Source organism: Fukomys damarensis, unplaced genomic scaffold, assembly GCF_012274545.1.
Source record: "Fukomys damarensis isolate Sample0158 unplaced genomic scaffold, DMR_v1.0_HiC HiC_scaffold_16, whole genome shotgun sequence".
Lineage (NCBI taxonomy): Eukaryota > Metazoa > Chordata > Mammalia > Rodentia > Bathyergidae > Fukomys > Fukomys damarensis.
Window position 1 is genome coordinate 13,053,417 of NW_022900928.1, and position 23,448 is coordinate 13,076,864.

At 36.4% G+C, this 23,448-nt stretch overlaps 1 protein-coding gene and 1 pseudogene across 5 annotated transcripts in view; both read left to right on the forward strand.

The window, feature by feature from the left end:
• Pik3c2a (phosphatidylinositol-4-phosphate 3-kinase catalytic subunit type 2 alpha) overlaps window positions 1–23,448 on the forward strand; it is a 111,690-nt gene that overhangs the window by 71,016 nt on the left and 17,226 nt on the right. For all 5 annotated transcript variants that reach the window (XM_033764108.1, XM_010615166.2, XM_010615165.3 and 2 more), the window contains 13 exons: window positions 1,216–1,261; window positions 1,344–1,554; window positions 3,877–3,999; window positions 5,813–5,980; window positions 9,656–9,767; window positions 10,442–10,587; window positions 12,613–12,801; window positions 13,527–13,620; window positions 14,062–14,156; window positions 14,553–14,733; window positions 16,068–16,172; window positions 17,166–17,258; window positions 21,226–21,355. In XM_033764108.1, coding sequence (XP_033619999.1) covers window positions 1,216–1,261; window positions 1,344–1,554; window positions 3,877–3,999; window positions 5,813–5,980; window positions 9,656–9,767; window positions 10,442–10,587; window positions 12,613–12,801; window positions 13,527–13,620; window positions 14,062–14,156; window positions 14,553–14,733; window positions 16,068–16,172; window positions 17,166–17,258; window positions 21,226–21,355 — 1,693 coding nt within the window. The remainder of the gene's footprint in view (window positions 1–1,215; window positions 1,262–1,343; window positions 1,555–3,876; window positions 4,000–5,812; window positions 5,981–9,655; window positions 9,768–10,441; window positions 10,588–12,612; window positions 12,802–13,526; window positions 13,621–14,061; window positions 14,157–14,552; window positions 14,734–16,067; window positions 16,173–17,165; window positions 17,259–21,225; window positions 21,356–23,448) is intronic.
• LOC104856050 lies at window positions 18,969–19,899 on the forward strand (annotated as a pseudogene).

Consider the following 23,448-nt stretch of genomic DNA (forward strand, 5'->3'; position numbering starts at 1 on the left):
GGGGGGGGGGGAAGTTATGTTTCTGGTATGTCTCATATAATATGGAGGACATAATTTAATCTCATTCTCACAGAGATCCTTTCCATATGATATTTAGAATTTGGGTTTCTCATAGGCTTACATATGAAATTACTTGGAAGTTATTGACAACTATGCTCCTATTTTTTTCTGGCATTTCTATTCTTTTTATTCATAATTTAGATGAATGAGTAGAGAGTAGTTGGAAGAAGAGTTCAACCTAAAATTAAGAGTTTTTGTTTTTGTTTTTGTAGTTACCAAATGGTAATAAATACAGTTCTAAATTCTTTTGAAAATATTATCATGCTAATATAAGAGGAATAAGTAGAAAATAAAATAGTTTAGTACACTTGCCACTTCTGATTTTGTTGTGTTTTAAGTAATTTCCAGTTGCTTTAATTTTCTTGATATTAAAAAATCATTTACTTGATTTAGGGTTTTCCCTTTTCACTTTTGTGTGTCTGTGTCTATGTATCTCTGTGTGTTTTTCTCTACATGGTACTGGGGATTATATCCAGCACCTTGTACATGTTAGGGAAATGTTCTACCAGTGAATTATTCCTCCAGTCTTTCTTTTGCATTTTTTGCTTACTGTTTTAGTAATTTTCAGACACTTTGAGGAAGTTTTCCTTGGGGAGGGCTTCTTTTTTTCTGTACTAGGGATTGAACCCAGGACTTTTCAGCTGAGCTACATCCAATCCCTTTTTAAAGATTTTTGTTTTGCTTTGAAATTTTGAGGTAGGGACTTGCTAAATTGCCCAGGCTGGGTTCAAACTTACTATTCTCCTGCCTTAGCTTCCCGAAGTGCTAGGATTATGGGCATGTTCCACCATACCCAGTTTGGGAAGTTAGTTTATTTTGTTTTGTTTTTGCTTTAGCTTCCCAAAGTGCTGGGAATATGGGCATGTTCCCCCATACCCAGTTTGGGAAGTTTCTTTATTTTGTTTTGTTTTTGAGACAGAGTCTCATTATGTAGTTCATGTTGGCCCCAGACTCACTATGTAGCCAGGGCTGGCCTTAAACTCACAATGATCCTCCTGCCTCAGCCTCCTGAGTGCTGGGATTATAGGCGTGCACCACAATGTCCGGCTCTTGGGAAGTTTCTTTGATATAGCATTTAATTAAATGTGTTGAAGATAGAGGTAAATGTTTTATATTACATCATGGGCAATTTCTGACTAATTGATTTATGTGCAGGTGACTTCACTATCTGGAGGAGATACTGGCAAAAGCTCAACTGGGGGTACGTCTTTAGATTCTTTAAATTTCAGAAATAATTGTTGATTATCTTTGGAGGATTATATTAACATTTTCTCCAATTCCAGGCTCCCTCAATCTTGAAAATCCTGTTCAAGTGAGCATGGACCAATTATCTGCAGCAGTTTATGATCTTCTCAGACTCCATGCAAATTCTAGTAGGAATCCTGAAGACTGTACTCACAACAGTAGGAGCATCAAGGAAGCATGGACTACCACAGACCAACTCCAGTTTACTATTTTTGCTGCACATGGAATTTCAAGTACCTGGATATCAAAGTAAGTAACTCTTTAAAAGAAAACATGCACAGCTTTACTTAGAAGTAATTCTAATCTAGTAAAATATCAGTAACCACTGTTATCTGGTATTTAAACAGATGATGCAGGATCACCGAATATTTTTGTGGTTTTCAGATTTCAAAATTTCAGAGTTCTAAATTGAAGAGATGTTTGAAGCTATACCAGTAAAGTGTATCACTCTTACTGCATGCAAAAAGGGCAGAAAAATTCATATTGAAACTTAAAACAGGGCCGGGGATTTAGCTCAGTGGTTCGGTGGCCTGCCTTGCGAGCGCAAGGACCCTAGTTCAATCCCCAGTACCAAAAAAAGAAACTTAAAACAAAATGTTATTTAATAAATTAGTTAATTTAAGATTGCTGTTATTTCTGCTTTTCCATTAGAACCAGGGTAATTTGAAACAATGTAGTGGGACTAGATTTCAGGATTTTTTCTCCTCACCTTTAGTAGTTTACAGTTAACTGATTGCTAATCCTTGAACATGAGAATATATTTCTTCTGTTGATTTTTTAATATGGGTTTTCCTGTTTTGATTTTTTTTAAGCCTTTAAGACATAGCAAGTGCTTTTCAACCTTACTTGAAAATGAATAATATAAACTGCGTAGTCTGAAATAAATATTTTTAGTGAAATAGTTTCATAATAGTTTAATGATATAAAATAGGGTCAAACCTAATAAGGAAGTACCAAACAAGTTCTGCTTAAATTGAGCTATAGATTAAAATAATGGTATTCATATGACTTGAAAGTAACTTTTTAATTTTCTTTTCATACTAGGGGTTGAACCCAGGGCCTTCCTACTGAGCCACATCTCAGCCCTTTAATTTATTTAAGGATAAGGTTTTGCTAAGTTTCTGGGCTGAGTTCAAACTTCTGATCCACCTGCCTCGGCGTCCTAGAGTGTTTGGATTACAAATACCACTATCCCTGGATGAAAGTGGAGTTTTTTGGGGTTTTGGGGGGGGTTTGTTCTTGTTTCTGTTTTTTGGTACTGGAGATTGAATTCCAGCCTTTGTGCTTGCGAGGTAGGTGGCAGAACCACTGAGCCAAGTCCCTGGCCCTGAAGTGGTTATTTTAATAGCCAATAAATACTGACTGAAGGCCAGGTGTGGTGGTGCACACCTGTAATCCCAGCTCTTGTGAGGATGAGGCAGGAGGATTGTCACAAGTTTGAGGCCAGCTTGAGCTGCATAGTTCCAAGGACAGCCGGAACTAAAAAATGAGACCCTGTCCAAAACAAAAACAACAACAACAACAACAACAACAACAACAACAACAACAACAACATAATAATAATAATAATAATAATAATAATAATAATAATAATAATAATAATAATAAATGAATATATACATACATACTGTACACCATCAATGTGCTGTTCTTCATTTTGGAGATTCAGCAATAAATAAGGCAGCAGTGCCTTCCTGGAGCCTGAATTTATATGGCTATTACTCGTATCCAAAGGTGTTAGTTTGCCATTATTCCACATACTCCATGTACACACACAAATTTAGAAACACTAATGAGAGACATACCCAGTAGAAGACAATAATGAAAATAATAAGATGGAAAGCTTATAAAATACTAAATAGGAATAAATTTAATTAAGATGAGTGAGTTAGAGGTATTTTGTGAACCAGTGAGATTAGATTTGGAATATATTTAGAATGATAAATGGATTGTATATATGAACAGAGTGGTTAACTTGTAAACCTTTTAGTAAGTTAAGAGTATCAGGAGAATACAAATTTATTCAGTCTAAGAATCTAAACATCTCTGTACCTGCAGCAGTTTGGAGCTAAGTCATTCCTACTAGTGAGAGACTACAACACATGTACTCCCATGGACAGAAGCCTCCTAATACACTAGAACAATCAACTCAGGCCCATGGACTATTAATTAATATGCTTAACTGATTCTGTTTTGGTAACTTAACAGTCTTTCTCTATAATTTACCGAGAAATGAATACATTGTCTATTCAGTATCATTCAACTAAAATCTAAAGATGGTAACTAACAGAGCACAACACTGAAATAAATTCTGCAGCTTGTGTCATTGTAGCACCATTGAGACTGGCACCTGTAGGCATATATTTATTTCCCCTTTGTACTGTGGTAACACCACTTCTCTCTTTTCATAGCATTTGCAAGGGTTAAATTTCAAATGGATTTCCAAAAATTCAAATGAATGGTGACTGTTTATTTCAGATGTTAAGTCTTGGGGGAAGAACTCCTAAATATTTGAATTAGTTCATTTGAGCTACTAAGGTAGAAATCAGATTAACTCTTTTCTTTTCTTAGTTATGAAAAATACTACTTGATATGTTCCCTGTCTCACAATGGAAAGGATCTTTTTAAACCTATTCAGTCAAAGAAGGTTGGCACTTACAAGAATTTCTTCTATCTTATTAAATGGGATGAACTGTAAGTGAGATTTTTGGCTTTTTAATTCTTTTAGTGTGCTCTGTTCTTAATGTATACATCCTAGTTTTAATTATTACTATTTCCATTGAAATTTATTAAATTCTTACTGATGTCTTAAAATCTTTTTAGATGTGATTCTATACAACAAATTCTCATTAAAAAATCTGAAATACTTGCCCAAACCTTTATAGTATCAGATTACAATTAGCATGCTGTTAATTCTTCCTAGGCTTTTTTTTTGTCTTCCTAGGCTTTGTCAAGTTAAAGATACATTTATGTATAACTCTAGAAAGATGGCGTATCAGTCAGTGCTCTCTAGAGAACAATATGTATATGGATTTATAAAGTAGCCTTACAATGGCTATCTGCAGAGTCAGATATGGAACAGTGCTAAAGGGCTGTCTGCACTGTAGATCTGAAGGGTCCAGTCAAAAGTTGAAGGCCTGGAGCTCATTATAGGGTCCTGGGCAAGTCCATATTAGGCAGCCAAAAAGGGCCTTCAGCAGAGAAAGCTCGAGTCTGAGCTGCAAGGCTGAAGAGTCTGTGGTGGAAGCCATGAGATGGACATCCAAGGCAAAGATGAATGCTGGAGCTCCAAATAAATGAGCCTTTCTTCTTTCTATCCCTGTTATTCCGTTCAGGCTACAGTCCCCAGTGTGGGCCTTAGTAAATCCATTCAATTGCACCCAGAACTATGCTAAACCGATCAGTAGGGCATTTCTTACTCAAGTTGACACAGTGATTAACTATCACAGAGGGTGTTTTATAAAACTGCTTGTTTTAGTCTTTATTCTGTGATAATATGAATCTAGCTCTTTGTTTTTAGAATTTGGCTCTTGATTAATAGATCTAAAAAGTTGTCTTAAATTTGTGTACAAGATGTTTTAGGGGCCGGGGATTAAGCTCATTGGTGCCGCTGCCCGCCTCACAAGCACAAGGTCCTGAGTTTCATCCCTGGTACCAAAAAAGGGAGGGGGGGTCACACGAGATGTTTTATAATGTAACTTTAAAATACTGTTTTTGAACTGAAAAAGCTCTTTATAACTTATATAGGCAGTGGAAGAACTTTCTATTATTTATTACACATTTATTAAATGGTTTCCTATTTTTCTGTTTTATTATTTTTAAGTTGCAAAAATAATGCATGTCTCTTAAAGCAAACAAGTAAAACAAAAAAGCACATAGGATGCCAGGTGTGCGATGCATGTCTATAGTGCTAGCTGTGTGGGAGGCTAAAGCGGAAGAATTGTGAATTGAAGGCCAGTCTGGCAAGCATGCAGAAACCCTGTCTATCTCTTTAATTTTCAGTATATCATCTCAGAGTGACCGTTACTGATCTCATATGTTCTTTCAGATTTAGAAGAAATACATACATATTATCTATTGTGTGTGTGCATATGTATATTTACAACCCAAAACAGAAATGCTGGTAAATGTTCATCTAGTCCAATGATGGTAAATCTTTTAGAGTTTTCAGTAATACAGACAGCCACCTGCATCACGTGTGCCATAGGTTTGCCCCCACTGAAGTCTGTCTTAATGGAAATAATTGTTATTTTGCTTGGAAATTAACACTGTACATCTTAAGTAAAGGTACTTCATAAATTTTTAAAGAAAAAAATGTTACCCTTTTATGTTAATAAATTTTTAAGACTGTAAGTTAACCAAACTTGCCGCTTAGCTGAAGTAGCTTAAAGATTACATAAGAGTAAAGATTATTTGATATTCAAATGAAATTCCTAAAGTTGTCAGTAAAGTTAAGTTTCACATTCAATCTAATCTGTTCTTTCTATTAATACATTTTTCCCCATAGAATTATTTTTCCCATCCAGATATCACAATTGCCATTAGAATCACTTCTTCATCTTACTCTTTTTGGAATTTTAAATCAGAGCAGTGGAAGTTCCCCTGATTCTAATAAGCAGAGAAAGGGGCCAGAAGCTTTGGGCAGAGTTTCTTTGCCTCTTTTTGACTTTAAACGGTAAGTACCACAATTGTGACAGTGAGTTGCTATGGACATTTCTGCACATCAGAATTGGCAGGAGGACAGGATGGGAACAATGACAAACATGAGTTGATAGAGCTATTTCAGTTTTTTCAATTCAATAAATTCCAAGACAGATTGGGGAAAAGTTATTCTGCTCTAGTATAAAATGTTGTTCAGCTACCCATTGTTCAGTAGAAAAGCAGCAACCCAGTAATTCTATCATTTATGTAAAATAGTGTACTACTGATACAATACCATGCTTTCATCAGTTCCCTTTGATATTAATAAAACAAGTCCATTTCTCCTCTTTTCGTCCTTTTCCTATACTTCTCCAGTTTCAGAGACCATAGTTAACACGTTATTCCCTTTACAGGACTAATCTGTTCCCTTACTGTCACGAGTCCTGGTCTTTAATCTGTAAATGTCCTTTATGTGTCAAAACCTATCCTGGGATTCTTTCCCCTACCCTAAGGAATTTCTTTTCATGGAGCATTTATAGATAAAGCACAAAAGAATAGCCATTGGGATAAGAAGGTCATACTAAAGAAAATAAGTTCGGGATATGTTATGTACAGTACATGGGAATGTTCTGCAGACATAATATAATTAAGTGTGTGGAAAGCATATCTAAAGTTCTGTAATCGAGAAGCCTATTTAACCACTTTCTTAATAACATCTTAATAACTTCTTACAATGTGCTAGGTTTTATCTGAGTGCTATACACACGTGTATATTCCCCCATAACCACTCTATGAGGAGGACACTTTCCTTTTTTTACAGAGGGGAAAATCAAAGTACAGAGGTTAAGTGCCTTGCTCCTCGGTGCTTATGTACTAATTGACATTTCAGTCGGGCATTCTGGCTCCAGGATCTCTGTTCTTAAATATTATCTCATGCTGACATTCTCAAATGTATTTGATACTGTGGCACTTTTTTTGTTGTTATAGAATGTATCTTTTGAAACATATTCATAGGACTATTTGGGAAATGATTGAATGATGGATCTATTTTAAACATTTAAGAATGAAAATATTCTGTCATTCTACTTTTTTCTTCTTAAAATGACAAACTCTTTGACTCTCTAGTAAACATTTATTGTTAAAAACAGACTTCATGGGTTTTTTTCCCGAATATTAGTGCCTTGGGCATGCTAGGCAAGTTCTTTACCATTGAACTATATTCCCATCCCTGACCTCACAAATTTTGATCTTGATATATTCTTTTTTCGTACACTTACATGAAAAATACTTCTTATAATTCTTTCATGTTTGAGAAGGCAGTATAAGATATATAATTTTTAATATCTACCTTTTAGTCATTTTAAAGTTTTGTTTGGCAGCCGGGTGTGGTGGTGCATGCCTGTGATCCCAGCACTCGGGAGGCTGAGGCAGGAGGATTGCTGTGAGTTCAAGACCAGCCTAGGCTACATAGTGAGTTCTAGGTCAGTTTCAACTACAGAGTAAGACCCTGTCTCAAAAAAAAAAAACACCATAAAAAAAAAAAAAAAAAAAAAAAAAAAAAAAAAAAAGAAGAAGAAGAAGAAGAAGAAGAAGAAGAAGATGAAGAAGTTTTATTTGGCACCTGACATAGTTCCAAACCATCAAAAACTATAGAAAAGCAGTTGGAAAGATTACTATTAATGGCATGTATTTAGAACTTTTCATTAACTATAATCCACAATTCTCTAAACAGAATATTGACATAATTGGTACCATGAAGAAGAATTGTGTAATACTCTTTGGTAAGTTAGTGTTAAAGTGTAATTATATGAGAAATTAAATGTAATTCCATCATTATCATTGATTTTTATAAATTCAGTAAATCAGTTTTGAAAACCTTCCTACATTTGAGAAGACTGTCTTTGCTTAATTAGAAAAACATTTTTTTCCACTTTTATGGCCTGGTAAACTTTTTTGTTTTAGATGAATGACATAACATTCTTTAATAATTTAAGAGATTATAAAGTGAAGTGAACCAAACACAGTGACACTTATCTGTAATATCCAGAATCTGGATGCAGGAGAGTTGCAATTTCTAGTCCAGCTTGGGCAACTTAGCAAGATTGTGTTAAAAAAAGGGATGGGGGTACCTGGGGAGTTACCTCAGTGATGCCACACCTGCCTTGCAAGTGTAAGGTCCTGAGTTCGATCCCTGTACCGGGGGGGGGGATCCCCAGTATAGGTAGATAGGATTAGACTACATTAGATTAAATAAGATAGGTAGGTAGTTAGGTAGAGAGGTTGACTTCTGTTAGACTTTTAGTTTGCATCCAACACTGTAATGAATAGTCTTAAGGTTTAAGGCAACAGATGAGCTTTTAACTAATTTTTCTGAAAACTGGTGTATAAATAAAATTAAGCATTTAACCTGCCTTCCCATTATCTGGGGGCCACCAATTTTTTTGTTTGTTTTGGGTGGTACTGGGGATCGAACTCAGGACCTCAGGACCTTGCACTTATGAAGCAGGCATGGTGTCACTGAACTAAATCCCCTGCCTGTGAGGGCCACCAAATTTTGATAAGAAAACTTGTAGAAAAAGTCTAGCTAATAGATGCAGAAAGAATGGTGAATTAGAGTATTACTTTTTTTTCATCCCCTACTAATATCATACATTTGGGCCAGAGTTTCTTAAGTTTTAGCTGTTTTTTAGCCAGACCCCTTCCTTGTAAAATGTTGGTATGCATTCCAGAATGTTTTGTAGTACCTCTACCTTCTACCCACTAGATGCCAATAGTGTCCCCCTGGTTGACAGCTAAAAATGTCTAGTGGGAACATACTTACTTTTGATTGAGATGCGTGATCTATGCAGTGATCATCAATATCATAAAACCCTAGCCTTTGTGGAACTTTATACTGGATGGTTTACTGACAGCCCAGAAATAAACTGATTAATCCTAATATCACAGAGAGGTGGCACAAACACTGTGTCCCCTTTTTTGTTGATGCGGTAGAAATTAGTATACAGTACTATATACTAAGTATTCTTGCCAAAGAACTGAGCTGGGATCAAATCAAGGCTCTAGTTCTAATTATAATACATACTTGAACCCCTTGCCTGTTTTTATAAATACAGTTTGTTATATGTAGCACTTATATTCATTTTCGTATTGCTCATAACTACTTTGCATTATAACAGCCAAATCTTTGCAGCAGAAAATGAGCAACCCACAAGGTCCAAAATATTAACTGCCTGACCCTTCATAGCAAAAATTTTCAGACAAGGGCACAATTGCATCTTCTTACCTCAGATGATTGGTGCTCTGGCACTTGTAGTTACCAGTTAGGGTTATAGTTTTTGTTCTAACAGTAAAAGTCAGGAAGCAGTTCTCTAATCCAAATCTCTACTTTGAAATATATTCCTTTATATAAAATCTGGAAAGACAATCCTTCCTATTTATGAAAGTTGTTTTAGGGCTGATCTTTACCCTTCTTGTGTTCTGACTTTATGCCATTCTTTACAAAATGTATTTTTTCTTTCTTCTCTTTGTCCTTCCTCATAATTCAGTATGTTCACCCAAAGTCACAGCAGTACAATTTGGGGAATAACTGTTTTTAAAAGATGATCTTTTTGTAAAATAGTGGAATACTAATATTTCAAATTGACTACCATGTGTTATGATTTTGGGATTTTTAAAAGGAAATTACAGTATTCTTTTTACATTCATGAAGGTTTTTAACATGTGGAACTAAACTTCTGTATCTTTGGACTTCATCGCATACAAATCCTAGTCCTGGAACAATCTCCAAAAAAGGTTGTGTCATGGAAAGAATAGTGCTACAGGTAATGGTATTTCTTGGTACATGGAGGTTTAAATTTACAATCCTTTATAAAAAGTATATGTATATACTTCTATTTGGGTTATTATTAATTGATCTTTTGGGGGCGGTACTGGGGATCAAACTCAGGACTTTGTGCTTGCGAGGCAGGCAGTGGAACCACTGAGCTAAATCCCTGGCCCCTAATTGATGTTTTAATTTCAGAATCTCTCCTAAATTTAAGCGTCACAAAATCATTTCCATTTTCTGAAAAACAGTAGAACATACATTTTACCATGCTGGGTGTGGTGGCACATGCCTGTAATCCCAGCCAACTCTGGAAGCTGAGGCAGGAGGATCACGAGTTTGAAGCCAGCCTGGGCAATTTAATCAAGGCTCTGTCTCAAAATAACAAATAATTTAAAGCACGGGCGATGTAGTTTAGTGGTGGAGTGCCCCTGGATTCAATCCCCAGTACTGAAAGAGAAAATAGTATTGTACCCTTCCCAAGAAAGATGTATGTATGTAGTATTGAGAGTTACCAGCTATTGTTAATTACCATCAATAAAAAGACAAGAAGCACTAATTTAATATTCAATGTAAATATACCCTTATTGCTAAGAAAAAAAATCAGTTTTCTTAAGCTCATGTGGCAGATATTTCACCCATAATTTGATCAGTTTTTGTTGAATTTTTAAGGTCGATTTTCCTTCTTCTACATTTGATATTATTTACACAACTCCTCAAGTTGACAGAAGCACTATACAGCAGTGCAACTTAGAAACATTGGAGAGTGATGTAAAAGAAAAACTTCTTGATATTCTTCACAGAGACTCATCACTTGGGTATGCTTTGTTTATTCTTTTTTACCTGAACATCACCTACAATGTAAAGCTCAAGTTAAGAGTATATATGAAATGCCTTTCTTTACTTCATGACTTAGCAGTGCTCTTGATGAGGAAATTTTTCTATTTAACTTTTTAGATATTATGTTAACGTGCATGTGGGGGTGGAGGTGTAGCTCAAGTGTAGGTCACTTGCCTAGCAAGTGCAAAGAACCAGGTTCAAACCCCAGCATCACTAAACAAACGAAAACAACCTTGTAAGACTACATCAATTTAGGAAATTTGTACAAATCAAATTTTTTATTTGATCAAAAGGCAAACAGACTGGGAAATATAATAGATGGTCAGTGTATTAATTTCCTTAGTCTATAAAGAATTTTTCCCATCAGTGAGATAATGATCAGTAACTCAGTACTGAAGAATTGTGTGCACAGATGGAAGGCAATGCCTATTGAACATTTGAAAATATGCCCAATCCTTCAAGGAAAAGTATATTAGTGCAAAATATCATCTTACATCAGAGCAGCAAAATTAAAATTCTTCATCATATAAGGTGTTGAAGAGGATTCAAAAGAGATGTGAAATATGTAATAGCCATAACTCTTTATTGTTTTAGTTTGGATTTTTGTTTGTTTGTTTTTTCTGCTGCTGGGGATTGGATTTACAACCTTGCACTTGTGAGGCAGGCACAGTGCTACTGAGCTACATCCCTGGCCCAGCCATAACCCTTTTGGAGAGCAGTTTGGCAAATTATAAAGTTAGAATTGTGTATATTGTGCAACAGCAATACTCCTTCCATTTGTATTTCATATAGAAAACCCCATGTATTAGCTTATGAGGGTAAAAATGTTTATTACAATATTTAGATTGCTAAAAAGCTGATTAGAAATGTCAACCAGTAACAGTTAAATTATTCAGTGGTGAACTACAACTATTTAAAAAGAAGTTAAAGCTATATGTGCCAATATATAAGATTATTAAATGAAATCGAGGAACTGACTAGTGTATATAGTGTGTTACTATTAGCAGAAATGAAAAATAGAAGACCTAAAAACAACATATAAATACCTTTCCGTGAACTATCTCTGGAAGCAAGTTTAGGTGGTGTGGAGTTGGAAAGAAACTCTGCTATGCACCTTGTGTATTATATGGATTTTTTTCAGTTCACCATATGATATGCATGTGTTTCACTGTGTGAATTATATGTACATGAATGGAATATAAAATCATGAAATATTTTATTCACATGAATATCTCATTAAGTTTAAAATAATTAGAATTAGAATATCTAGAGCAAGTCTTTTGCATTTTAATTATTACTAATTTAACTGCATAGGACTGGGGATTTAGCTCAGAGGTTCCGCCACCTGCCTTGCAAGCGCAAGGACCCGAGTTCGATTCCCGGAACCAAAAAAAAAGACAAATGTTACTGTAAAATAATTTTCTAAAAGTTTATACTAGCTGCCAGGCATAGTAGCACATACCCAAAATTCTGGCACAGAAGGAGGCTGAGAGTCCAGCCTAGGCAGCGCTAAGCAACTTAGTGAAACCCTGTCTCCAAAAAAAAAAGGGAAGGAAGGGAGGAGGGTTCAAGGAATATAGCTCAGTGCAAAGGCCCAGGGTTCAATCCACAGTACCAGCACCACTCTCAAAAAAGTTATAGTAGCATTTGTTTTCTGTATGGCACTTGACTTGACTTGTATAAAGTGAATGAAATCCTTGCAAACTCAGGGTAACGTCTGCTTATTCAACTGTCTTGTAGTATGTGACTTCTGGTTTGAGCTCAATAAATACTTTTTTTACTGTACCATATTATCCTTTGCTTTTATGACTAAATGTTCTTTTATCAAGGCAGAATGATTTTATCCCAAATTAGGGTAATGATGTTTACTGTATATTGCATTTTTCTATCCCAAATTGGTGTTAGTTTTCACCAAGAAGTAAATAGATTCCTTTGTGTTTATTGAGATTATAACTGTTGTTATAGTGTTATTGAGAAATAATTTAATTCTACTATAAATGCAGACTTTCTAAAGAAGAGAAAGCCTTTTTGTGGGAGAAACGGTATTACTGCTTCAAACACCCAAATTGTCTTCCTAAAATACTAGCAAGTGCCCCAAACTGGAAATGGGTTAATCTTGCCAAAACCTACTCATTGCTTCACCAGTGGCCTCCATTGTATCCACTGGCTGCATTGGAGCTTCTTGATTCAAAGTAAGTTATATACATCATTTGCTCTTTCATTGTCAGTCTTTCCAGTAAGTAATGCCTTATGTTGTAGGAATTCTTTCCTTTTAAACTGAAAGCAATTCAATATAATATAAATGTGTAAATCTACAGTTACACAAATCTTTTGCATTAAAATTATTTTAAAAGCTTTTGCTTTCATATGAAACTAACCTAAAAGAAAAGGATTAGAAGCCAGGCATGGTGGCACATGTCTGTAATCCTAGCACTCAGGAGGCTGAGGCGGGAAGATGCTGCCAGTTGGAGACAAGCCTGGGGGCTACATAGTGAGTTCAAGGCCAGTATGAACTACATAGTAAGACGTTATCTCAAAACAACAACAAAAAGATTAGACTGTAAATTTTGAATAATTTATTATGCTTTTCAATGTGGGCAAAAGTTAATTTTTATAAACCAAATAATCCCAAAATTGAATCTATATAGTACAGTAAGCTTTTCTTCCTGAAAAAGAAGAAATATATTGCTTTTGAATAAAGAACTATGTGAGTATTCTTAGGAAAAATTAAGATTGCATTTTTCAGGAAATGTGGCTTTGTTGGAAGGAAACCGCTGTTGTTTGTTTGTTTGTTTGTTTGTTTTTCATACTAGGACTCAAACTCGGGACCTTGTACTTGTGAGGCAAGCAGTGGCACCACTGAGCTAAATCCTGGCCCAGGAAATCACTGTTAAATCCTAATTTTCTGATATTCTAGATTTGCTGACCAGGAAGTGAGAGCCCTAGCTGTGACCTGGATTGAGGCCATTAGTGATGATGAGCTAACAGATCTCCTTCCACAGTTTGTGCAAGTGAGTTTTTCACTAGGTAACCTCACTCCTGGTATTTATGAGTCAGGAACTTCATAAGGGATCCCCTTTCTGTTTTGATTAAAACTGGTTTTGTAGTATGGCAATGTTGAGGGTCATTACACATGGATTTAGTATGGTTTTTCCCCCATTACTTCATCTGCCCTCTTGAATACTGTGTATCTATCTGTACCTGAATTTTTAATTCTTAAGACTTTTTAGAGTCTCAGAACAAACCATTTTATTTCTTGATTTTTCTTAACTGGCTAGTGAAACATTGCTAATATTATTAGTCCATTTTTGTGTTTTATTTAATCACTTTAGCCTATATTAACCTGTTTCATTTTTGTAAGCATTTTCTTTTGAGTTGTCTTTTAATAATTTTATCTGAGTAACTTACATGGGTTTGACCACTACTAATTTTTACTTTTCATTTACACACAGGCTTTGAAATATGAAGTTTACTTGAACAGTTCATTAGTACACTTCCTTCTTTCCAGAGCATTGGGAAATATCCAGATAGCACACAATTTATATTGGTAAGGTTTCAATTTTATTATGTACCTTATTTCCATTCCTAGTATTCATAGTGATGACATACTCTGTTGAGTCTAGTATGTCCAGACTACTTACTATGGATATGAAATGTTTTGTTGAATGCTTTAGGAAAGCTAAATTTTTAACCAAAAGTGACAAAGCACTCTTGCAAAATAATTGGCACACTATAAAATGAGTCTTTACTTGTTTATGTACTTAAAATAAATTTTAAATACAAAATATAGAACTTATTGAGTTGTTTTGTGTTTTTTTTTTTTTTTATACCGGGGATCAAACTCAGGACCTTGCATTGCGAGCCAGGCACAGGTTAAGTTGATTTTTTAAGGAAGTTCATCAAGTTCTCAGAAGTGACTGACATATATATTTTGCTGTGTTAGGCTTCTCAAAGATGCCCTACATGATACCCAGTTTGGTACCCGATATGAACATGTGCTGGGTGCTCTCCTCTCAGTAGGAGGAAAAAGACTCAGAGAAGAACTTTCTAAGCAGATGAAATTTGTACAGCTATTAGGCGGAGTAGCAGAAAAAGTAAAGCAGGCTAGTGGATCAGCCAGACAGGTATGTGCCCATGAAAAGAGAATGTGTTTTGATGTTAGAAAATCTTTGCGGTGCTGATAAGTTTTTACTCTATCAGTAGACTCCCACTAGAATTCTAACTACACCTGTACTATTTGGGGCAAATAAAATTCAAAGGTTGTTTAAAATTTACAGGAAAAGATTTTATAACCTAACTCAGAAAATCAGTCATATATCCATTACTCCCTTCCTCCATTGAACCTAGAGCCTTTATGCTGGGCTCAAACCTGAGATCCTCCTGCCTCAGCCTCCCAAAGTGCTGAGATTGCAGAGATGGTTCAGATTTTTGTTTGAACACCTGTTTTCACTTTTAGAATGGATTGCTGAGTATATATACCTTTTACTTTCCTACCAGCAATGTAGAAGAACTCTAATTTCTCCACATCCTTACCAATATTTGTTTTTTTCTGAGATTTTGGAGTCTGTAAAATTTTTTATGTATGTATGTGTATGTATTTTGCATTCTGGGGATTGAATCCAGGGTCCCATGCATGCTATTCAAGTGCTGTACCATTGAGCCACATCCCCAGCTCTTTTTATGTTCTGTATTTATTTTGAAACAGGGCCTCACTGTGTTACTCAGGCTAGTCTCAAACTTGTTGTGTAACCCAGGCTGGCCTCAAACTCAACAGTGCCTGCCTCAGCCTCCTAAGTAACTAACTGTAATTACAGGTGTGTGTAAACCACACCTGGCTCAAGTTTTTGCTTCTTTGCCAGTATTTATTTTAAAATTTTTATTAATGTTTAATTTTTAGAGTTGGGATCTCACTATGATGCCCAGGGCAGTTGTGTGTTCCTAGGCATAAGCAATCCTGCCTCAGACTTCCAAGTAGCTGGAATTGCAGGCATGCACCATCACACGGGGCTCACTGGTATATATGGGATATTGCTTCAGGCAAAATAGCTGAGTCGAGCTATGTATATTTTTTGTTATAATTTGTAGATTACTTTCCAAAAAAAGCTGTGCCTGTATATACTTCTTTCTCCACCAAAAGATTATTAAATTACTTCCCACCATTGGATGTTGTCTTAAATTTTCATATGGCCGAGGAAAAAATGAATTTCGTTTACCTTACTTTTTATTTATGACTGTTAGCAAGCTTTTGTGTGCTGGTTGGCCATATGTACTTTTTCCTCTGTTCATAGCCTTTGCCCATTCCAATTTTGTTGTTGCAGTAAAAATGAACACATTTAGCAGCAACTTTTTTGACTATTTGATAGTTGGATACTTTATAAATTGTGTCTGCAGCATAATGTGATGTCTTCAAAATAGATCTTTTTCACTATGTATTCACAGTTACAATTTCTTCCTATAGGTTGTCCTCCAAAGGAGTATGGAGAGAGTACAGTCCTTTTTCTTGAGAAATAGATGCCGTCTCCCTCTCAAGCCAAGTCTAGTGGCAAAAGAGTTAAATATTAAGGTGACATAGTACTTATTACATTCATATTAAATTTCAAAATAATATGTAGGAAAAAGGAAAATAGGCAGGTATATTTAAGATAAATGAGAATGAAACCTCCATAGTTTGGTTATAAATATTTATAGGAGGATGTCTGTCTTTACTATGCATATCAACATACTTTTATCCAATCTCTAATCTTAAAAGACCAACAGTATAAAACTATGTACTACCTTCGGTTTGGCTTATTGTTTCTCTTAAATTGGTTTTATCCTCCCCTCGATACTGGGGATTGAACCAGGGCCTTCACACTGAGTTATATCTCAGCCCTTTTTATCTTCTTTTTTGTTTTAATCTTTGTTTTTTATTTTGAGACAGTCTCACTAAGTTAAGTTGCCCAGACTGGGCTTGAATGAGCTTATGATCTTCCTACTTCTACCTCCCAAAGTATTGGGATTGTAGGCGTGCATCACCATGCCTAGCTGAGTTTTATCATTTTAAATTAGTTTTTAGTAGTTTCATTTAAAAATAAAATTTGATTTGATTTCTGTTAGTGAAGTTGAGCTTTTGTCAATATTTGATTTCACAGATAATCAACTATAACACTATTAAAAGTAGAAGTTGAGATCTCATCCTAGAACTGCCACACTCGGTCTGGCTTGTGGTCCATTGACACCTACCTGGCTCTTTTTCCTAGTAGAGGCACCGAGGATGGTTTGTGGGATTAAGTGGCTTGAGAATTTATAAGGCTCAAATTGGAAACATTTTTGCCTCAGGTTTTAAAGTTTTTGCTTCTCTGTTCATGATATATTACTGAAAATGTTATGTCTAAATTTTTTTGTGTTTTTATATTCATATTGTCTGACAGATCATCTAAGAGTCTTTCCCTATATGTTATTTCATTTGCCATAATTCAGAGGAACAAGTGAAAAGGGAAGTGCTTAGGACAAAAACATCATTCATTCATTTTTATTTCAGTGTTGTTTTTCTAATGTTTAAATGTTGTATTTGCAGTCATGTTCCTTCTTCAGTTCTAATGCTGTGCCCCTAAAAGTTACCATGGTGAATGCTGATCCAATGGGGGAAGAAATTAATGTCATGTTTAAGGTAAGCAAAATAGAGTTACTTCTGAGGGGGACGTGGTGTTACTGTGTTGCCCAGACTGATCTTGAATTCCTGGACTCAAGAGATCCTCCTGCCTCTACTTCCTCAGTAGCTTAGATTACAGATATGTGCCACCGTATCTAGCTACAATTGCTTTCTTCTAAAAATCGACAATTTAAAAAAGTTTTTTCATCTAATTCCTTTTCTAAAATTACAAGGCAATTTTGTTTAGTACTTTAATTTGAATAATTATATGAACATTATCATTGACATAAACTGTTTCCACACATGTTTGAGAACAAATGTAAACATGAAATAACAGGGGCTGGGGATTTAGCTCAGTGGTTCTACCTCCTGCCTTGTAAGTAAGTACAAGGACCCGAGTTCAATCTCCGGTACCAAAAAAAGAAAAGAAAAAGAAATAGAGTTAATACAAATTGAGCCATAGCACAACTCCAGGCAGTGCCTATAATGCAGGCTCTGGTGCGGATGGCACCCCCTAGAGTTATAGTGCAAAATGGCACAACCCTGAGCGTTGGCACTGGTTTGGGGAAATGTATGGATCACTTGTAGACAGCAGCAGGATTAGAGTTCTGCAGAGTCATCTCTTACCTTTTATAATTCTGTGTGTTGTGATCATAATTTATCTATTTTGAAGAATGGAGATCAATTTTTAAAGTGGAGAATCATATCTTCTATCAAACCACCTTAGATATCATTTTACCGAGTTCCCCTACAGTTAGGTCTGGTTCAGCCTCCATATTTGGCCTTACTAATGTAAGTGACTTTTCCTAAAATGGTATCGCCTGTTTTGTTGTTGTCCTTGTTGTTGTTTTGTGTTGTTTTGTTTTGTTTTGTTTTTGGTACCAGGGATCAAACTCGGGTCCTTACACTTGAAAGGCAGGCAGCGGAACAACTGAGCTAAATCCCCGGCCCTCACCTGTTTTAATTATAGAAATTTTATGTGTTAAGTCTGTGACTTGTTTTTTTTCATCATTTTCTTGGCTTGTTACAAATGTATCAATCGTTATGCTTTAAAATTATTGTATCCAACTTAAAGAAATGATAAACTTATTGGAGTTTCAGGTAGACTTTTTTCCCCCAGTATTGGGGATTGAACCCAGCACTTTTGCAGAGCTACAACCCCCAGCCCTTTTTTAAGTAACCTTTTACTTTTAAATAATTGTATACTCATAGCCAGATGTAACAAATTATTCAGAGAAAGCTTATGAATCCTTTACCTGGTTTCCCCCAATGGTTACATCTTGTATGATTATAGTACAGTATCATAATTGATATGGGTATTGATACAGTTAAAATACAGATTATCAAACAATCTCTAGGTAGAACTGTTAAAGACATAGTTGTAGGTTAACACTTTATGAACAAAACCCTGATTGCATAGGAAATATTACAAAGAATCAACAAGTAGGATCTCATCTTATTAAAAAGCTTTTACACCGCAAAAGAAACCACCAACAGAGTGCAGAAACAACCCAGTGTGGGGAAAAGAATTTGCCAGCTGTTCTTCAAAGGACTAATATCTAGATTATATGAAGAACTCAAAAGAATCAGACCCCCCAAATTTAAAGACCCAGTCCAAAAATGGGCATCTGAAATGAACAGACATTTCTAAAATGAAGAAGTACAAACAGCAAATAAATATATGAAAAAAATGTTCAACATCACTGGTCATTTGAGAGATGCAATTTAAAACAACACTGAGATTCTATCTCCAGAAAGAATAGCTATTATCAAGAAATCTACCGGCAGCCCCTCTGTCTCGGCTCCGGCTCCTCTCCGTCCCCGCTGCGCACTCCGCCGGTCGCACCCCAGGCCAGTCCAGCCCTCACCATGCCGGTCAAAGGAAGCTCCAAGTGCATCAAATACCTGCTCTTCGGGTTTAACTTCATCATCTGGCCCACCGGGATTGCGGTCCTTGCCATTGGACTATGGCTCTGATTCGACTCCCAGACCAAGAGCATCTTCGAGGAGGACTCTAACAGTAACTCCAGCTTCTACACAGGAGTCTGCATTCTGATTGGAGCCGGGACCCTCGTGATCGTGGTGGGTTTCTTGGGCTGCTGTGGGGTTGTGCAGGAATCCCAGTGCATGCTGGGATTGTTCTTTTGCTTCCTCTTAGTGATATTTGGTATTGAAGTAGTGCAGCCGCCTGGGGCTTTACCCACAAAGGCGAGGTGATTAATCACGTCCAGGAGTTTTACACTGACACCTACAACAAGGACGAGCCCCAGCGGGAAACACTGAAAGCCATCCACAAAGTGCTGGACTGCTGTGGTGTGGTGGGGGGCATAGAGCAGTTCATCACGGACATCTGCCCTGACAGTGGCATCATCATCAACCTCAAAATCAAGCCCTGCCCCATGGCCATCAAAGACGTCTTTGACAACAAGTTCCACATCATTGGTGCAGTGGGCATCGCCATCGCCATGGTGATGATATTTGGCATGATCTTCAGCATGATCCTGCGGTGTGCCATCTGCAGAGACCGGGGCATGGTGTAGAGACGGCGCATTTCCCCAGCAGGAAACTGACCCCTGAAGATTGTTGGGTGGGGTTTTTTTGTTTTTGTTTATGTTTTTTTTGTATTTTTGGTTTTTGTTTGTTTTTGGCCACTAATGTTAGTACTCATTCTGCATTTCTAAACAAAAGTTATACTGTGTTGTCTTTTTAATGCTATATTCAATATTGACATTTGTAGTTGAGGGATTTGGGAGTTTTGGTTTGCTTTAGTTTTTTTTTTGTTTTTTGTTTTTTTTTTTTTCTTCAGTTTATTTTTGCCTGTTAAGCAGAAATCCTACAATGAAAGGTACTATATTTGCTAGATTCCAGACAAAAAATTATTGTACATAAAGAGAATTTTTTGTCTTTAAGTGGATAAAAATGTCTATCAAATTTAATAGGGTTGTAACATATTGAAAACAATTTGATACTTAATAAAGGATTATGATAAAAAAAAAGAAATCTACCAATAACAAATGTTGGCAAGGCTATGGGGGGAAAGAAACCCTTTTTCCCTGTTGGTGAGAATGTAGACTGGTGCAACCACTGTGGAAATCAGTGTGGAGATTCCTCAAAAAACTAAAACTTAGAGGTTCCATTTGACCCAGCTATTCCCCTTATTGGTATCTTCCCAAGAGAATTGAAAGCATCATACCATGGTGATATATGCACACCCCTGTTTATAGAGGCTCAGTTTATAACAGCTAACTCTTGGAAACATCCCAAATACCAATGAATGGATAAAGAAGATGTTGTTGGTTTTTTTTAATGTGTACAATGGAGTACTACTCTGCCATAAAGAAAGATAAACTAGAGACATTTCTAGCTAAATGAATGCACGTTGAGACCATACTCTTAAGTGAAATCAATAGGTCACATATGTTTAAATATCATTGTTTCTGTGGTGTGAGGAGCTAGAAATGGAAATAAGGACAAAAATGTGTAATAGATATTGTGAAATAGGAAGAAAATGTTCAAATGTGAGCAGGAACAGGGACAGATAGAGGGGCAAAAGAAGAGACAAGGAAGAAAAGAATAGAAGGAAAAAATGGAAACAAAGCTTTTGTAAATGAGGGGAAGGGGGCTCAAAAGGAGAGGAGGGAAATGAAAAAATTAAGATATATCATGTACAAGTATAAATTCCCTGTGATGAATGTTATTATGTATATCTAAAATGTACCAATAAATGCTTTGCTTCCCAAAAAAATGAAGCAAAGCACTGTGAGAACACACACAAAAAATTTGTAAGTACCAATAACATTAATGTTTAAAAAGATTCCTATGTTGCCCCTTTTTTTCCTACTTCATTCTAATTCATATACCATAAACTAACTGTACTGTTCAGGAAACAGACATTAATAGGTTAAATGGCTTTCTCTAGAAAGCTGCAGAAAAATTGAAAGCAGATCTGTTTATCTCATTTTTATTTTATTTCCTTAATTTTAAGGTTGGCGAAGATCTTAGGCAGGATATGTTGGCTTTACAGATGATAAAGATTATGGACAAGATCTGGCTTAAAGAAGGCCTTGACTTGAGGATGGTAATTTTCAAATGTCTCTCAACTGGCAGAGATCGAGGTAAATCTGTTACCTGATTCTTGGTTTCTGTTCGTTTGTTTGTTTTTGGTATTGGGATTGAACTCAGGACCTTGCGCTTGAGAGGCAGGTGTGGTGCCACTGAGCTAAATCCCTGGCCCTGGTACCTTATTTTTTAAATTTTTGGGGAAGTTCATTGTGCACCTACCTAAAAAATCCTGATGCATATGTACTATGGTTTTAGTTGTTTCTTGTTTAATTAATTACTGTACTTTTACTGTCTTGAGATACTGAACCCAGGATCTTGCTAGGCAGGCACAATACCACTGAGTTATATATCCCCTTGCCTTTTTCTCTTTTGAGACAGGTTCTCACCAAATTGCCCAAGCTGGCCTCAAATTTGTAATCTTTCTGCCTCAGTTTGCCAATAGCTGGGATTACAGGCATTCACCAGGATGCCAGATTTTTTTCTCATTTTTATCTACTGTTGCTTTCTTCGTGCAATTGGTGATGATTAAATCTCTTAAAAAACAATTCAGTAATCCAGGCCTGTTGGCACATGACTATAATCTCAGGACTCAGGAAGCTGCCGCAGGAGATTGCCTCAACTTTGAGGGCAATTTGGAATACATAGTGAGACTCTGTCTCCAATCAATCAATCAATAATCAATCAGTCAATGAGTGTGTACCCTACTAAATTCTTTGTAGTAACTAAAGGTCTGTGTTAATTAACTAATAAGGGGATCAGGATGTAGCTCAGTGGCTCCATGCCTGCCTGGCAAGTGCAAGATCCTAAGTTCCTTGGTACCAGGAAAAAAACACAAAAAACAATAAGAACTTAATGGACTTCAGCTTTTCTCTTTTTTTGAGACAGGATCTTGCTATGTAGCCCAGGCTGACCTCGAACCCATGGCTGTCCTCCTGCCTCAGCCTCCTGAGTGCTGGAAGTACAAGTGTGCCCCACCACACCCAGCTTGGATTTTTGTTTTTAAATAACATTATTTTAAAGATCTTTCTAATAAGTATATAAAGACCTATCTTACTGTAGTTCATTATGTAGATATCCTGTGATTTATTAATTATTAACGGTTACTTATTTTTTTAGTACTGGGGATTGAACCAGAGAGCACTGAGCTTCACCTCCAGGACCCTGCTCCTTCCTTTTTAAATTTTGAGACAGGCTCTTGCTAAGTTGTCCAGGCTGGCCTGAAATTTGCAGTTCTCTTCAGCCTCCCAAGTAGCTAAGGTTACAGGTGTGCCCCACCATGTCCTGACATAATTTATTTGATACTTGCTTCAAGGAAGTAATAGAGATAAGAAAAAAACAATTTGCCCAGCCAGCAACATTCCCATTTTATGGGAAGTTAAAACAAACGTGTCACAAAGACAGTTTTCGTGTGTTTTTATTGAAAGGGCTTCATGTGCCCTTATCTTCTCACATACATAATTAGAGACAGTTTTTCTTGCTGAAATGGCACAGTATATATAAGTAACTTTACCATCAAGGACAGTATCATTGAGTTTGTAATTAAAATTAGTAGGCAGGCATGGTGGCACATACCTAGTAATCCAGCACTCTCAGAGGCCAGGACAGGAGATTCTAAAGTGTGAGCCCCTTTCTCAGGTATAGAGGCTGGGAATAATTCAGTGCAGAAGTCCTAGGCTCAGTCCCCAGTATTGCCAAAATAACTTTTTCCTCCTTTTGGGATTAGAGCTTATATAGTCAAAATCAACTTTTGCATGTTGGGTACTTTACAAAAGACAAAATAATTTTAATTACCCACATTTTCTAGTTTGACCTGCCAGGCTGATTTTTTTGAAAATGATAATTGCTAGATGATGTCTTATGTCAAAGACTGCAAACTGCAAGCCAGGCATTTGCTTTCATTTAAAAACATTTTCCTGGGGCTGCTCAGTGGTTTTGCTGCCTGCCTCGCAAGCACAACGTCCCAAGTCTGATCCCTGGTACCAAAAAAAAAAGATTAAAAACATTTTCCTACCTGAATGTGGTGGTGCACACCTGTAATCCTAGCACTCAGGAGGCTGAGGCAGGAGGATCACCAGGAGTTTGAGGCCATCCTGGGCTACACAGGGAGGTCAGGGCCAGCCTGAACTACAAATCAACACCCTGCCTC